Source organism: Apium graveolens, chromosome 9, assembly GCF_009905375.1.
Source record: "Apium graveolens cultivar Ventura chromosome 9, ASM990537v1, whole genome shotgun sequence".
Taxonomy (NCBI): domain Eukaryota; kingdom Viridiplantae; phylum Streptophyta; class Magnoliopsida; order Apiales; family Apiaceae; genus Apium; species Apium graveolens.
This window is the reverse complement of record NC_133655.1, coordinates 220,545,749-220,561,588: the sequence shown is the minus strand read 5'-3', so window position 1 is coordinate 220,561,588 and position 15,840 is coordinate 220,545,749. Positions and strand designations below refer to the sequence as shown.

At 38.6% G+C, this 15,840-nt stretch overlaps 2 protein-coding genes across 2 annotated transcripts; one reads left to right on the top strand and one right to left on the bottom strand.

Moving 5' to 3' along the window:
* The first annotated feature begins 1,210 nt into the window (after positions 1 to 1,210).
* Positions 1,211 to 4,986, top strand: LOC141683707 (ethylene receptor 2-like). Its single transcript, XM_074488460.1, has 3 exons — positions 1,211 to 1,700; positions 2,128 to 3,957; positions 4,369 to 4,986. Exons 2-3 carry the CDS (start codon positions 2,224 to 2,226, stop codon positions 4,912 to 4,914), a joined length of 2,280 nt encoding a protein of 759 aa, XP_074344561.1. The 5' UTR covers positions 1,211 to 1,700; positions 2,128 to 2,223; the 3' UTR covers positions 4,915 to 4,986.
* A 9,822-nt stretch (positions 4,987 to 14,808) lies between these two features.
* LOC141683210 (uncharacterized) lies at positions 14,809 to 15,589 on the bottom strand. Its single transcript, XM_074487905.1, has 2 exons — positions 15,479 to 15,589; positions 14,809 to 15,397 (listed from the first exon to the last, which is right to left on the bottom strand). Exons 1-2 carry the CDS (start codon positions 15,500 to 15,502, stop codon positions 14,846 to 14,848), a joined length of 576 nt encoding a protein of 191 aa, XP_074344006.1. The 5' UTR covers positions 15,503 to 15,589; the 3' UTR covers positions 14,809 to 14,845.
* Positions 15,590 to 15,840: the final 251 nt, after the last annotated feature.

Below are 15,840 nucleotides of genomic sequence, written 5' to 3'. Positions count from 1 at the left end.
ATTTAGTAAACTAGTTATTTATATAAAGTAGAAGACATGGACGGTAAAGTGACGTCTCTCATTTCATTTTGAGAGATCACGTGATTTTCTCAAATTTTAATATTATTAAATAAAAAAAATATTACTTTTATTATTGACTAATAAATAATATAATTTTATGATATTAGATATGTGAATAATGAGAAAGCGACTCAATGGAGTTAACATGTTTAACGAGAAAGACTTTTTAAACTTTTTGATTCATTATATTTATTTATTATTCATAATTTTAAAATGACCAATATCAGATAAGATATATAAAAAAAAATGAACATTACCTTAGAAAACCGCTGCATAACGCGACTTGATAAACTACTTGTACATATAATTTTCTTATAATTTTAAAAATCTAAAAAATATATTATAAGTACATTAAATATACTTTCCAAAGACTTAATTTTATATGATTATTTTTAGAGAATAAGGATCCTATAAGGTTAACTTTAATATAATTTTCCTAATATTAGTACAAATGCATGTAAACAAGTAATCGTAATCATTTATTATAAAATATTTACTAACTATATATATTACATGTCTTTAAATTAGGAAAATAAGTAATTTGGTAACAAAATATGAAATACTCAAGTCAACATATCTTAGAAAATTTTCCTAAATTTAACTTTAACGTACTTATTAATTTATTTTTAACTATATTATATATGTAATTTTTGATCAAAATTCAGTCAATAAAATCTTTAAAAGTAATATATAAACCAAAAATTATGTGACGGTTTAAATTTATTTTTCTGCTAATAAAATTTAATATAAAAAATATAAATTGAAGAAATCCGCATAAAAATTCAGTACAATCCGACACCACCTAAACCAACTTATAAAATAAAGTCCAACTTTAAAGTTTGGATAAATCTGGGTCCAATAGTGTTTTTGTGCATGACCTGGGCAAATGAAAATTGAATGAAAAAATCAAAGCAAACGCAACCCAGTTGTATAAAGCCAAAAATAAAAACGCATGAGGAGAGAGAAACTGAATGACCGAGGGAGGTTGAAGAAGACGTTTTGTACCAAAAGTGCGTCCAAGTTCTCTTCATGTAATTATGTAGGTCCTACAACATCAACAATATAATATTAATAAACATTAAAAAAACATTTTTTTAAAATAAATTAAAAAAGAAACACATTGAAAGAGTTACATTAATTACAAGAGTTTTCATAATCTTCTTCTCCTGTACTAAAACCACCACCAGTTTACAAATACCACTTTTTTCTATTCTCCCACCTTATTAAACAGGTGTGCTCAAACCCCTCCTTTAAAACACCCCTAACTTTCTTTTCACCTCATTTTTAATATATATACTTACATGTTTATATTAGCAGGCCAAGAAAAAGTGAAATGGAGATGGAAGAAGAACTGAGAAAAAACTTGAGGCTTTTCATGTAATTTAATTTGTTAGACTCTTGTTGCTTCAAGAATGAAAAAAATTGAATCTTTTAGTAAAGGGTCATTTTATTTTTGATTTTTGGATTGAGTGGTGTGATTTAGGTGGTTTTTAAGGCTTGAATTGGGGAAGAACTTGAAAAATGGTGAAGGGTCTTTGAGCAAAGATTTTTTCTGTGTGTGTATATTTATGTACACAGGTTGCATTTGAATGATATATAGGATCTGAAGATTGAGGATTGATCTGGGTAACTCTTTTCAGGTACCTATTGTATTTTTTTTTTCCCCACATTACTGTTATTGATTTAATTCTTTTTTTTGTATGTTGAGCTAATTTTTTGTTTTTTGGTATATTTTCATTTCCTCTTTTTATATGTGGTGTTTTTTTGGAAGCTTAGATTACTTTTGGGTTGGTGATTAGATTAAGAATTGAAATGATGCATTTTTTTTGTATTTCTGTTGATGATTGTTGGTGGAGTTGGATTAATTTTGGCTATGATAGATAGTTATACTTAGCTTTAAAAGAAAAGAAACTTTGATTTTTAAGTTTTTATTAATATTTTCTTTGGTTCTTCCAAGATGATTATGCTATTACCCATAGAAAGTTGTAGTATGCTTTGTAGATAAGAGATTAGAGATATTGTTATGTCTAGGGATGGGCTTCTGATCAGTTGAATATCTTTTTGCAGGTAATAAATGCCAAAAGCAAGTGCAGTGACTATGTGTTAATTGGGATTTTTGTGATAAACCCGTCTTGGCATTATAAGTAATTGGAGAGTCTGGCAATGTCAAAATCATTAGTAATTCAGTTATTGATCTTGTGGGTTCTTTTCTCTAGTTCGGTAGCGAGCAATGACTTTTCTGGTTGTAATTGCGACGAGGATGAGGGATTTTGGACTGTAGAAGGTATTACGATATGCCAAAAAGTGAGTGATTTCTTGATTGCTGTGGCATATTTTTCCATCCCGATCGAACTCCTCTATTTTATTAGTTGTTCAAACGTTCCATTTAAATGGGTTATCGTAGAATTCATTGCTTTCATTGTTCTATGCGGGATGACACATTTGCTTAATGGCTGGACTTATGGCCCACATACGTTTCAACTGATGCTTGCTTTGACTATTTTCAAATTGCTCACTGCATTAGTCTCTTTTGCAACTGCCATAACTCTAATTACCCTTATCCCGTTGTTGCTGAAAGTAAAAGTTAGAGAGTTCATGTTGATAAAGAAGACTTGGGATCTTGGTCGAGAAGTTGGAATTATAAAGCAACAGAAAGAAGCAGGTTGGCATGTTCGTATGCTCACCCAAGAGATACGAAAGTCACTTGATCGCCACACTATACTATATACAACTTTAGATAAGTTGTCCGAGACACTAGATTTGCAAAATTGTGTAATTTGGATGCCTAATGAGACTAGAACCGAGATGAACCTTACACATGAATTGAAAGGGGGCAATATTTCTGGAATATATAATCTTTCCATCCCAATCAGTGATCCTGATGTTAGGAAGATCAAGGAGAATGACGGTGTTAAGATACTTGACCCTCAATCAGCACTTGCAGTTAGAAGTAGTCGAGGAACTGCTGAACCAGGAACTGTGGCTGCTATTAGGATGCCAATGTTAAGAGTTTCCGACTTCAAAGGTGGAACCCCCGAAATAATTCAAGCATGTTATGCAATACTTGTTTTGGTTCTTCCGAGCGGACAACTTAGGTCTTGGGGCAATCAGGAAATAGAGATATTAAATGTAGTTGCTGATCAAGTTGCTGTAGCACTTTCCCATGCCGCGGTGTTAGAAGAGTCGCAACTAGTGAGAGAGAAATTAGGCGAGCAAAACCGGGCCTTGCAACAGGCACAACAAGATGCTATGATGGCTACCCAGGCAAGGAACGCCTTTCAGACAGTAATGAGTAACGGACTAAGAAGACCCATGCACTCAGTTATGGGTTTGCTTTCTATTTTGCAAGATGAAAATTTAAGCAGTGAGCAAAAGACCGTGGTTCACACAATGGCTACAACAAGTAATGTTCTCTCTGTCTTGATAAATGATGTTATGGATACATCACCAAAAGACAATGCTAAGTTTCCCTTTGAGATGAGGTATTTCAGCCTACATTCCATGATAAAAGAAGCAGGTTGCCTAGCCAAGTGCTTGTGTGCATACAGAGGTCATTGTTTTTCTATTGAAGTTGAGAGATCACTTCCAGATTATGTGATGGGTGATGAGAGGAGAGTTTTCCAGGTGATTTTACACATGGTTGGAAATCTTTTAAAAGGTACCAACAGACAAGGGAGTCTGACCATAAGGGTATTCTCAGAAAGGGGAAGCCAGGGAAGGAATGATCAGCGATGGGGAACCTGGAGAACAAATTCATTTGATGGGCATGTTTATGTCAAATTTGAGATTGGAATCAATAGTAACGGTGCATTAATGAATAGTTCTGGTGATGAAAGATTTTGGAGCAAGAAAATTGAGGATGGCTTGAGCTTTGGAATCTGCAGGAAACTAGTCCAGGTTTATTATGCCTTTTGTTTTAGTTATTTTATTAAAATTGAATGAATTTGTTTGAAAAGGGAAAATATAGAGCTGAAAGAGGCCTTGACAATTATGTCTTAATTAGTTAACTTATATGTTATTAAGCTCATTGTTCAAAATAAATTAAATGAAAGAAATGTAATACACAGTGAAACTACATTCATGTATGGTACAAGGTAGTCGACTGTTATGCTATAACTAGATGTTAGTACTTCAAGACCAGCTTCATAATCTCCCTTCTCCCTTGAATATGAATGATTCTTGCATCTATAGGCTATAAGTAGTGCTTGTATTATTTAGCAAAAAAAAGTAGTGCTTGTATTATTTATTATATTTTTCACTTTGTTTATTGTATCTGACTATTTTTATTTTTAAAAATTTTCATTGAAGATGATGCAAGGAAATATTTGGGTAGTTCCAAATCCAGTCGGTTTTGATCAAAGCATGGCTCTTGTTCTTCAATTTCAACTCAGGCCATCAATTGTAGTGGGTGTTTCAGAAAGTGGCGAGACATCGTCTGAGCTCCAAAATCCGAATTCTCTATTTAGTGGGCGTCAGGTCCTATTGGCTGATCACGATGACATAAACCTGGCCGTAACTAGAAAGCTGCTTGAGAAGCTGGGATGTGTAGTTTCCATTGTCTCATCCGGGTCTGCATGCCTTGGTGCATTGGGTCCGTCTGCATCACCTTTTCAAATTGTTTTAATAGATCTTCATATGCCTGACCTCGACGGATATGAAATTGCTATGAGAATCCGGAAGTTTAGAAGTCGAAATTGGCCGCTCATCATTGCCTTGTCGGCAAGTGATAACGAAGACGTGTGGGAAAAATGTTTACAAGTAGGAATTAATGGACTTGTTCAAAAACCGGTTCTTCTAGCTGGTATTGCAGATGAACTTCGTAGAGTTTTGTTAAAAACAAACAGGGTTGCTTAATATTTGATCATAGAGAGCATAAAAATATGCATCTGGAATAACATATAATGTGAAATCTTTTTAGTAGATGTATATTCAAGTTAAAATAGAAACTATAGTTTTATTTACTTCTCAAGTAATGATTCCTTAAGTTTAAATAGTGTAGCGAAATAAATTGTGTGATTGTCTCAATGATTTTAGAAGAATTGATTTTTTAATAGGTTTAATAGCCTCTTCTTCGTACTTGTACGATTTTAGAAGAATTAATTTCTCAAAAGTTTAACACGGAATAATAAATTTGAGTCCAAAAATTGGTTTGTGAAAAGCATGCACATGATGTAGAGGGGGACAACCCCATTGACAATAAGATAATGAGATTTGAATGCACGTATTTGACAGTTTGGCCTAAATCTAAAGTTTGAACCGAATGAAATGCAGTGCTATATACGATAATAGAGTAAAGAAAGGTCAAGTAGATTATATTCCAGGTTGGTCTTCTTTGTGATAATAATATAACTTTGATAAAATGATACAAGAATCCATGTTTGAATTCAAGATTCCTTCATTTGTTGATTCACCTTTTAAGTGCGTCCGAATCCTTTGTCGTCATCAAGATTCATTATAGAGTTCCATTCAAAAATATATATATATAGCACACCTGCAATTATCTTTCCATCAATTTTTCCCAAAGAGCTGGCATAGGTAGTTTTTTCTTTTCAATATTCTTTTGCTCTAAAAATAACTAAAGTGCTCCGGAATTAATATTTTTCTTGCAGAAATTTTGATAGAATGAATTATTTTGTCATAGGTTGATGGAAATGGATTTTTTTGTTAAGTAACTTGTATTTGTCAGTTATTTCCAAAATTTGGATATATGATAATGGTGTTTACAAATATAAAAGTTTATTATGTTTCCAAAATTTGTTAATGTGGAAAGTCACTAAATGATTGTTATTTTTATAATAACAAGAAACTACATGTAAAAGGTTTTTAATTAGTAATTTTGTTTTGTTTTTCAAAATAAATTCTCTTAATATTTTTAAAATAATCTCTCATTCTCTAGGTAGAAAAAATGACACACTATGCATGTAATGTAATGTGAGTCATTGTCAACAACAATTATGATGGATATATATTCTCATCCAAGTCCATTTACATCACTGTCAATATTGGTGAGATCCCACATTTGTCACTGTCTTCCTTGAACAATTTTATAGTACACAATTCACCCACCATATATAATAATTAAATCCATTTTTGTTCACGACATTTATGGAACCCTGCTACCCCCTTACCTTATTCAAGCACGGGTTTCACAAATATTCAACCACCAATATTGGAATCCAAATTTATGGACAAGTTTGTGTAGATGATTGTTAAAATTGTTATTCGGGTAGAGTGTTTATTAAATGTGAAGGAAAATTAAGAATATAATGATACAATATTAATATTAGATCTTGTAAATGCGTTTCTCTGAGTCGTACAGCTTAATATGATATAAGTTTGACTTTCGATCATCTCAATATTTTTTAGTATAAATATATGGTAAACCCTAAAATTTATAAATTTTGAGAGTTTATTACTGTTAAGAAATATAGGTGAATTAAAAATAAGTCAAAATTATATTTTTAAAAAATATATACTTATCATGTGCCAATAGAAAAACTGTCACTTATATATCTATCTCAAGTGAAGTTGATTATCCAATAAGTAGGGTTGCACAAAGGTCAGAAACCGGACCGGACTGACCTGAATCAGATCAAAAATCGGAATTTTTCAGAATTAAGGACCGATGACCGGACCGGCTCTATCCGGATTTGAGACCGGACCGGAAAAACCCGGATTGGACCGGGACCGGACCGGTTTGGACCTGTTTAATTAATATTTATATAAAAAAATTATATATATAATTTTTTTATTTTTTCCCAAATTTTTATACATTTAAAATTTTGTTACTTGGTACATCAATAAAAATTTAAAAGTAAGTACATATTTTATTATTTTAAAAGTAAATATAAAATCTTAAGAGTATAAATATCAATATTTTATTACATGAAATACGAAATTTAGTAATTTAAAGTGTAGTATCGATTTATTTTATTATATGAATTTATTATCTATTAACCTGGATTAATAAAATATGATATAAGTGAATATTTAATATTTATATATGATCTTATAAGACATAAACTAAAGGTAAAACAATTATATATATGAATTCAGGTCCATTCAGATCTGGACCAGATTTTTTCAGATCCTGGACCGGACCGGACCGCAAACCGGATTTTTTCAATTATAAGGACCGGGGACCGAACCAGGTATGTCTGGTCCGGTCCAGTAGACCCGGTCTATATATGATTTTATAAGACATAAACTAAAGGTAAAAAATTATATATATGAATTCAGGTCCATTCAGGTCTGAATCGGATTTTTTTAGATTTTGGACCGGACCGGACCGGATCAAAAACCAATTTTTTTCAATTATAAGGACCACCGAATATATCCGATTCGGTCCAAGTCTTGGTCCGGTAGACCCGGTCTGGTCCGGGTTACAGTTCCAGACCAGAATTCTATGCCGACCTACCGATAAGCACATGCATTCTGAATATGAAGCTGCACAAATATCTATAGTTCGATTTGTTCAATTTAGCCATTTGGAGTATTCTGCCCAAGTAAATCTACATATACCAATAATTAAATTTAAGTTGCATCGTTAAGATGAGATATGTAAACCACTAAACCCCCCTAGATCTTCGCATTATTATTTCTAACTCATACAACAACCTGTAATCCTCGTGTGCTGGGGTGGGGGGGTTAGCTGTAACCCGCTTGCAGTGCGTCCGTTTTAAATGTTGTATGTATTGGATCATCCATAGATTTTGTACTTTGGATCTATAGATACACCGATCTATCACCTGCTCACATATTTTGTCAGTGAATCTTAAAAATATATCAAGTAATTCGACAGTTCATTCATTGTGCTAAGATGTCGTTCACGAAATGCCCACATATTATAGTCAAAGAAATCGAGTAGTAACTTATGAATTTATTCAAAGTACGATGAGATAACTCGTATAGTAAAGGGAGCAATTGAATTGATGATGAAAATGAGTTTTAAAATGGGAATGAAGGGTACTAGAGTGGAGGTTAATAATAAAAATGAAATAATATTTTTAATAAACAGGATATAAGCCTCATTTGGTATTGCTGTTGCACACAGGTACAACAATTTGGTATTGTTTTTGGTCTAAAAACTGTTATCAAAAAATGTCTTTTGGAAAAGTTTTTGCAGGAAGTATCTTTCAGTTTCACCATCAAACCTTCTAAAAAAACATTATTGATAGGGATAAATAAGTCCTGATTTTATAATTAATGGGCTGCTAGGCCCAATAATAAGATGTATAATATTCAGACCAGAAAGGTTAAGCCTGATGAACCAGATCAGACCCGGTGGAATAAAAAAGGCCCAAAAGCCCTGATTATTAATTAATTTCGTAATTAATTAATAAGGGAAAAATCAGCTACTGAGAAGAGTCCCGATAAGGATATAAATCCTTATAGATTAGCCTCAAGGGGACCTAAAAGGATAAGGAATCAGCTTCCTACTTCCTAGGACTCCTAAGTCTATCCTAATTCAGAGGCTTGTCCACCAAGTCTCCTACACCAAGTCCAATTCAAGGACTCCCAACATCTATATAAGGGGCCTCACCCCACAAATCAGAACTACGTTTTTTGACTTAATCCTTGGCAATCAGCAAGGTACGTAGGCATCTTGTTAAGGCAGATTGAGTCACGAAACACAAGAGCAGTCAAATCGAGCCTCAAAGCTCACGTTCCTTAGTATTAAATACAGCAATTATATATATTAGTTTTTAATCCATAACATTTGGCGCCGTCTGTGGGAAAAACAACAACCATGGCGAGAACACGGAGAACAATTGGAGCTCTAGAGGAAGGAACACCATCAGAGACAACCCAGGTGATTTCATCAACCGTGGAGGTTCCTCCCCATTCAACTTATGCATCTACTCAGGGGGAAGCCCAGACAGGGGCAACTCAACCTCAGCCACAAGGGACAACTCCCCCGACTATTCAAGGTACGAATCCTCAAGTTCAACAAGTACATATACCTGTGAATTCTCGACCCGTCGGGTATGAATATTCAACTGTTGTTACTACTAACCCCCCTTATGGGATGCCCCTTCACCCTGAGGTTGGAGGAAGCGGATATGCTGGGCAAAGTGAAGCACGAGGGCGGTCGCCCCCCTATATACGAGGTTTGGGTCCTATTCCTGAGGATCGGGAATTTTCTGGTCCTTACACTGAGAGAGACTCCGAATCTTCGGATGATGAAGTGGCCCCGAGAAGGAGGCGTCCTGGAAAAGAGCCAATGGCCGATGGAAGGCAACGCCCCCAAAGCACCCCAGGGGCGAATCCCCAAGAAGTGCAGGAAAGGATCAGGGCTCATGAGGCTGAAATCCAAAGGCTGAGGCGTGATTTGGAGGCTCACCAGGCCACCAGACCCCAGATACCTCCTAGGGGGAGGAATCCTCCTCCTGTCATAGACCTGGATGGTCCGATAAGAAGAAGGGCTGTTGTCCCAAGAACTGATCCAAGCAATCTCCTTCCCCTTGGAGATCCTGATGATCCAACTCCACCCTTCACAGAAGAGATAATGAATGCCCATATCTCGAGGAAATTTAAGATGCCCACTATCAAAGCCTATGATGGCACGGGAGATCCCGCTAATCATGTTAGGACATTCTCTAATGCACTGCTGCTGCAACCCGTGAATGATGCTATAAAGTGTCGGGCCTTCCCTCAAACCCTGTCGGGTATGGCTCAAAGATGGTACAGTCGCCTGCCCCCAAATTCTATTGGATCGTTCAGAGAATTAAGTCAGGCTTTTATTAAGCAATTCATCAGTGGAAGAGTCCATGAGAAAAGTTCAGCATCTCTTATGAGTCTTGTGCAGGGAGCTAAGGAATCCTTAAGAGATTACCTGAATCGTTTTACAAAGGAGGCTTTAAAAGTCCCAGACCTTGATGATAAGGTAGCCATGATAGCACTGCAACAAGGAACTAGGGATGAGTTTTTCAAGATGTCTTTGGCCAAACGACCCCCTGAGAGCATGTTGTAGCTCCAAGAGAGGGCAGGGAAGTATATCAAGGTTGAAGAAAGTATGAGGAAGACCGTAGTAAGTAATGAGCCCACTGGAGGCAAGAAACGAAAAACTGATTTGGAGTATATCGCTAAGGACAAATATCCTAGAACCGAACAAAACCCTGATTCAACCCCCAAGAAGGGAGGACCTGGGCAAAAGTTCACTGAATACGCTAAGCTGAATGCTCCCAGAAGTCAGATTTTGATGGAGATTGAGAAAGACAGAGATATTCGCTGGCCTAAGCCCTTGAAGGCTGATCCCGCCAAGCTAGATAAGGGCAAGTATTGCAGATTTCACAAAGATGTTGGCCATGACACCGATGAGTGTAGGCAGTTGAAAGATGAAATTGAGTTTCTGATTCGAAAAGGAAGATTGAACAAGTATACTGGAGATGGAGGAGACAGAAATAATAATGGAAGGAAGAACTTTAAAGATCGTAGGAGGGACCAAGATGATCAGGGGCGGAATTCCCAACCTAGAGGACCAGTTATAAATGCCATTTATGGAGGGCCGAGACCTCGAGGGCCTGTGATAAACAGGATCTTTGGAGGTCCAACTGCTGCTGGATTGTCCAAAAATTCCAGAAAGGCATATACTAGAGAGGTTATGCATATTGTTGGAGAAGCCCCGAAGAGGGCCAGGACAGAAGTAACATTGGCTTTTGATGATTCCGACCTAGAGGGTGTGAAGTTTCCCCATGACGACCCGCTGGTCATAACGCCGATAATAGGAAATAGCCCGGTTAAGAGGGTCCTTGTGGATAATGGTGCTTCTGTGGATATCTTGCTCCACGACACCTTTCTAAGGATGGGGTATAACGACTCCCAGTTGACACCAACCGACATGCCGATATACGGATTTGCTGGAGTAGAATGTCCTGTGGAAGGGATAATTAAATTGCCAACCACCATAGGTACGGAGCCAAGGCAAGCAACGCAGATGCTGGATTTCGTGGTGGTAAAGGCTAGTTCAACTTATAATGCTATCATGGGGAGAACAGGGATACATGCCTTCAAGGCAGTCCCCTCTTCCTATCATTCAGTCATGAAGTTTCCCACCCAAAACGGGATTGGAGAAGAGAGAGGAGATCAAAAAATGGCTAGAAGCTGTTATGTGGCCTCTTTGAGGGCAGATGGAGTCGGGGGGCAGGTTCTTCCTATTGAAGATATGGATGTTCGAGAAAATGATGAGAATAGAGGAAGGCCAGCAGAAGAATTGGTTTCGGTTCCTTTAGATCCCAAGAATCCTGAGAGGATGACTTTCATTGGAGCCACATTAGAGGAGCCCCTTAGAGGGAAATTAGCGAAATTTTTGCAAGAAAATAGTGATGTGTTTGCATGGTCAGCAGCTGATATGCCAGGCATAGACCCGGAGTTAATTACTCACAAGCTAAACGTGGATCCAAGCCGGAAGACAGTGAAACAAAAGAAAAGAAATTTTGCCCCGGAAAGACAAGAGGCTATAAAGCAGGAAGTGGAAAAGCTCTTAGAGGCTGGTTTCATTGAGGAGATTCAATTTCCGGAGTGGTTAGCAAACCCTGTAATGGTGAAGAAGGCTAATGGAAAGTAGAGGATGTGTATAGACTTCACCGATCTGAATGATGCATGCCCCAAAGACTGTTTTCCGCTGCCTAGAATTGATACCTTGATTGATGCCACCGCTGGACATGAGATGCTGAGTTTCATGGATGGGTTTAGCGGATACAACCAGATCAAAATGCATAAGGATGACATTCCAAAGGTATCATTTATCACTGACTTTGGTGTTTATTGTTATCTTGTTATGGCGTTTGGTCTCAAGAATGCAGGAGCCACCTATCAAAGGTTGGTGAATAGAATTTTTAAGGATCTTATTGGTAAGACTATGGAAGTCTATGTTGATGACATGTTAGTCAAGAGTCTAGTAAAGACTGATCATATAGCCCATTTAAGGGAAGCTTTTGAGGTCCTGAGGTACCACAAGATGATGTTGAATCCTACGAAGTGTGCTTTCGGAGTAGGATCTGGAAAATTCTTGGGATTGATGGTCTCAAAGAGGGGAATTGAGGCTAACCCGGATAAGATAAAGGCAATCCTGGACATGGAACCACCAAAAACTGTTAAGGATGTTCAGAAGCTTACAGGAAGGGTTGCTGCATTAGGTCGATTCATCTCCAAGTCAGGAGACAAGTGCTTGTCATTTTTCAAGTCACTAAAGAACATCAAAGACTTCGTATGGAGTGAGGAAAATCAGAAGGCATTTGAAGAGTTAAAGAAGTATATGGGCCAGGCCCCGTTGTTGGCCAAGCCAGTTCTGAATGAAGTTTTATTCTTGTACTTGGCTGTTTCAGAGAGCGCCTTGAGCGCGGTGTTGGTTAAGGAGGAACTGAAAGTCCAGAAACCCGTATACTATGTCAGCAAAATTTTGCATGGTGCTGAGTTGAATTATTCAGCCATTGAGAAATTCGCTTTAGCCTTGGTAATGGCTTCAAGAAAGCTGCGTCCTTATTTTCAAGCTCACCAAATTGAAGTGCTAACAAATCAGCCACTGAGAAATATCATTCACAGTCCCAAGGCAAGTGGGAGACTGATTAAGTGGGCAATAGAGTTAGGAGAGTTCGATCTCAAGTATAAGCCACGTACGGCCATAAAAGCCCAGGCACTAGCTGACTTCGTGGTGGAATGTACCATACCCAACCAAGAAGTCGGGGGGCAGGAAGATACCATACCTCAAGACAAGAGAGTCGACAATGGGGACAGGGAGAAGAATGACAAGGAGAAAGAATATTGGGTTCTCTATTTTGATGGAGCATCAAAAACAAATTCCAGTGGAGCAGGGTTGGTTTTGCAAAGCCCTGATGGGTTCTTAATTGAGTATGCTATGAAGTTAGATTTTCCAACCACAAACAATGAGGCAGAGTATGAAGCCCTGATAGCTGGCCTTGGTCTAGCTGGGACACTTAGAGTCAAAAATTTAAAGGTCCGTGGAGACTCGAAGCTGATCATATCCCAGGTAAAGGGAGAATTTGAGGCAAGGGATGATACGATGGCTAAGTATGTCCGCCTAGTAAGGGCTATGATGATCCAATTTAATGAATGCCATGTTGAACACATTCCAAGGGAAGAAAATGTTAAGGCAGATGCGCTATCAAAGTTCGCTTCGTCTGAGATTGAAGAAAGTTCAGGAAGTGTGTACTTCCGTGTTTTGAAGACACGGAGCATAGATGTTAAGCTAGTGGCTCCCATAGGTTGGGGACGTCATGGATTGATCCCATCAAGGCTCACATTCAGACTGGTTGGTTGCCAAGTGATGCAACTGAAGCACGGAAGTTAACTGTTCGGGCACTAAGATACTCTTTGATAGATGGGATTCTTTACAAAAGATCTTTCGTGGTTCCCTACTTGAGGTGTCTCAGGCCCGATGAGGCACGCTTGGCTCTTGAAGAAGTGCATGAAGGTATTTGTGGACAACACTTGGGGGGCAGGGCCTTGGCTCATAAGATAACTCGTTTAGGCTTCTATTGGCCAGAAATGATGGCTGATGCCAAAGAATATGTAAAGAAGTGTGACCGCTGTCAGAAGCATGCACCAATTGTTAGACAACCCCCTGAGATGCTGACCTCTATCAACTCGCCTATTCCCTTTGCCATGTGGGGGATGGATATTCTAGGGCCTTTTCCTATGGCCACGACACAAAGGAAATTTCTGATTGTAGCCATTGATTATTTCACCAAGTGGATCGAAGCCAAACCCTTGGCCAAAATCACTACTAAGCAGGTTGCACAATTCCTGTGGGAAAACATTATGTGCCGATATGGAATTCCCCGTATCCTTGTCACTGACAATGGAACACAATTCAATAATGAGGAATTCAAGAAGTATTGTGAAGAAAATGAAATTGAGTTACGATTCACCTCTGTGGCTCACCCGCAAGCCAATGGACAAGCAAAGGTAGCAAATCGGATAATCCTGGATGGACTAAAGAAGAGGATCGAGAAGTCAAGAAATAATTGGGTAGATGAGATACTTCCAATATTATGGGCCTACAGGACTACTTGTAGAGTCACGACAGATGCAACTCCTTTCATGTTGGCATATGGGGCGGAAGCAGTAGTTCCCGTGGAGATATCACATTCCTCTCCAAGGATTCAGGCTTTCGATGAGAAAGAAAATGAGGAAGGGCAGAGATTAGCCCTGGATTTAATTGATGAAGTGCGAGATAAAGCACATGCAAAGATAGTAGAATATCAGAAAAAAGCTTCATTCTACTACAACCTAAGGGTTAAAGAAAGGTTTCTTAAACAAGGCGATCTAATCTTGAGGAAGATAGAAGCATCTGGTGTAGGACAAAAAGGGAAGCTTGCCCCGAATTGGGAAGGGCCGTACAGAGTCAAGAGTGTTCAAGGTAGAGGAACCTACAAGCTAGAGACTATGGATGGTTTTGAAGTCCCGAGAACTTGGCATGCACAAAACCTGAAGGTTTACTATGTGTAGGGAAGCCGGATACGATTCTCACTCGTCAGGATGGCGAGTAGGTTGAAAAGCACCTTGAAGCTTTGCTTGCTTAGGATTTATATGTTTTAGTTTTATTACGAAGTTTATTAAGACTTGTGTAAGGGACGAATCCCAGACAATTTTATGAAATTCATGAGTTCTTCAAAGTATGTTTGTGGCCTAACAAATAAAAATCAAATGCATGGATGCAAGCATAAAAGGTGATAAATGAAATAGATCTGATAGATGTTACAAAAGTTTGATAAATAAAGTCTCGAAAATAAAAAAAAACAAGCCACGCAGGGCTGAAAAAGCTCTAAGGAGCTGAAGTACCCTCGGCATCCATATCATCGTCCTCTCCACTCTCGCTGGATGTCTCTGTCGTCTCGGAGGAGGAGGAAGAGCTGTCGTCCTCAGCAGGTCTGGAAGAAGACTCGGGAGGAGGAAGGAGTGGATCCTGAGGAACATGGTCCGAGACAACTACTCGAGTACGAAACCTCTGTAGCAAAGCCTCGTCATCAGGGCAGATATAGTCCGCCGGGTTAATATCAGGACAAGCCTCGTTCACGGTCCCAAGGGCCGTGTCCCAACCAGTCCTAAAAAACCCAGGAAAGACTGAATCATCCCTAATCCTCATGGATTGGGCAAACTCCTCCGAGTCCAGATAGTTGTCTATAGCTTTATCCTTCTCCGCCCGAAGTACCACCAGCTCGGCGTTAGACTCTCCGAGTTCTTCCTCCTTGCGCTTGAGCTTCTTCTCCAGGGTAGCGTACTTCTTCTGTTGCCTCCTGAGGGCATTATCGGCCTTATCAGAAGCCCGCTTCCATGATTCGGCTTGCCTCACAGCGCCTTGAAAATAGGCGTTAGACTGAAACAAAGCAATTAACAAAGTATAAGGCAAGAAAATGCTACAAGAACGAAAAATAAGTTCAAAAAAGAGAAGGCATACCGAAGCCAGAGACTGAGCTCCCATGAGCTTGATCCTCTCAAGATCAGGGGTGGCCACCACATCAGTAAAATCCTTGGGGGTCACGCTATGGTAAGACCAATCCCAAGCATGTTTCGTGGAACCAACTACGGTGTCCCCTCGGCGGAATCCCCAGAGAGGCTGAAAGGTGCCTGTGGCAGCAGCAGTAGGGGCAGCAGCAGTGATAGGAGTACCATGGCCTCCAGCTCCTTCAGTTGAGGCCTCCCCTATAGGCTCTTTGTGCTTCTTCAAAAAGATAGGCTCCGTGGCCTTTCCCCGGGTGTCTAGGCCTGCGAGCCGAGCTTTCTTCATCCTAGCTGTTTCCTCAACCAAAGGAACATTGT

Bases quoted from the DNA above. Each gene is read 5' to 3' on its own strand.
- LOC141683707 (XM_074488460.1), top strand. From the start codon at position 2,224: ATGTCAAAATCATTAGTAATTCAGTTATTGATCTTGTGGGTTCTTTTC. The intron at 3,958-4,368 runs GTTTATTATGCC...TTTTCATTGAAG, and splicing joins TCTGCAGGAAACTAGTCCAG to ATGATGCAAGGAAATATTTG.
- LOC141683210 (XM_074487905.1), bottom strand. From the start codon at position 15,502: ATGGGAGCTCAGTCTCTGGCTTCG. The intron at 15,398-15,478 runs GTATGCCTTCTC...GCTTTGTTTCAG, and splicing joins GAGCTCAGTCTCTGGCTTCG to TCTAACGCCTATTTTCAAGG.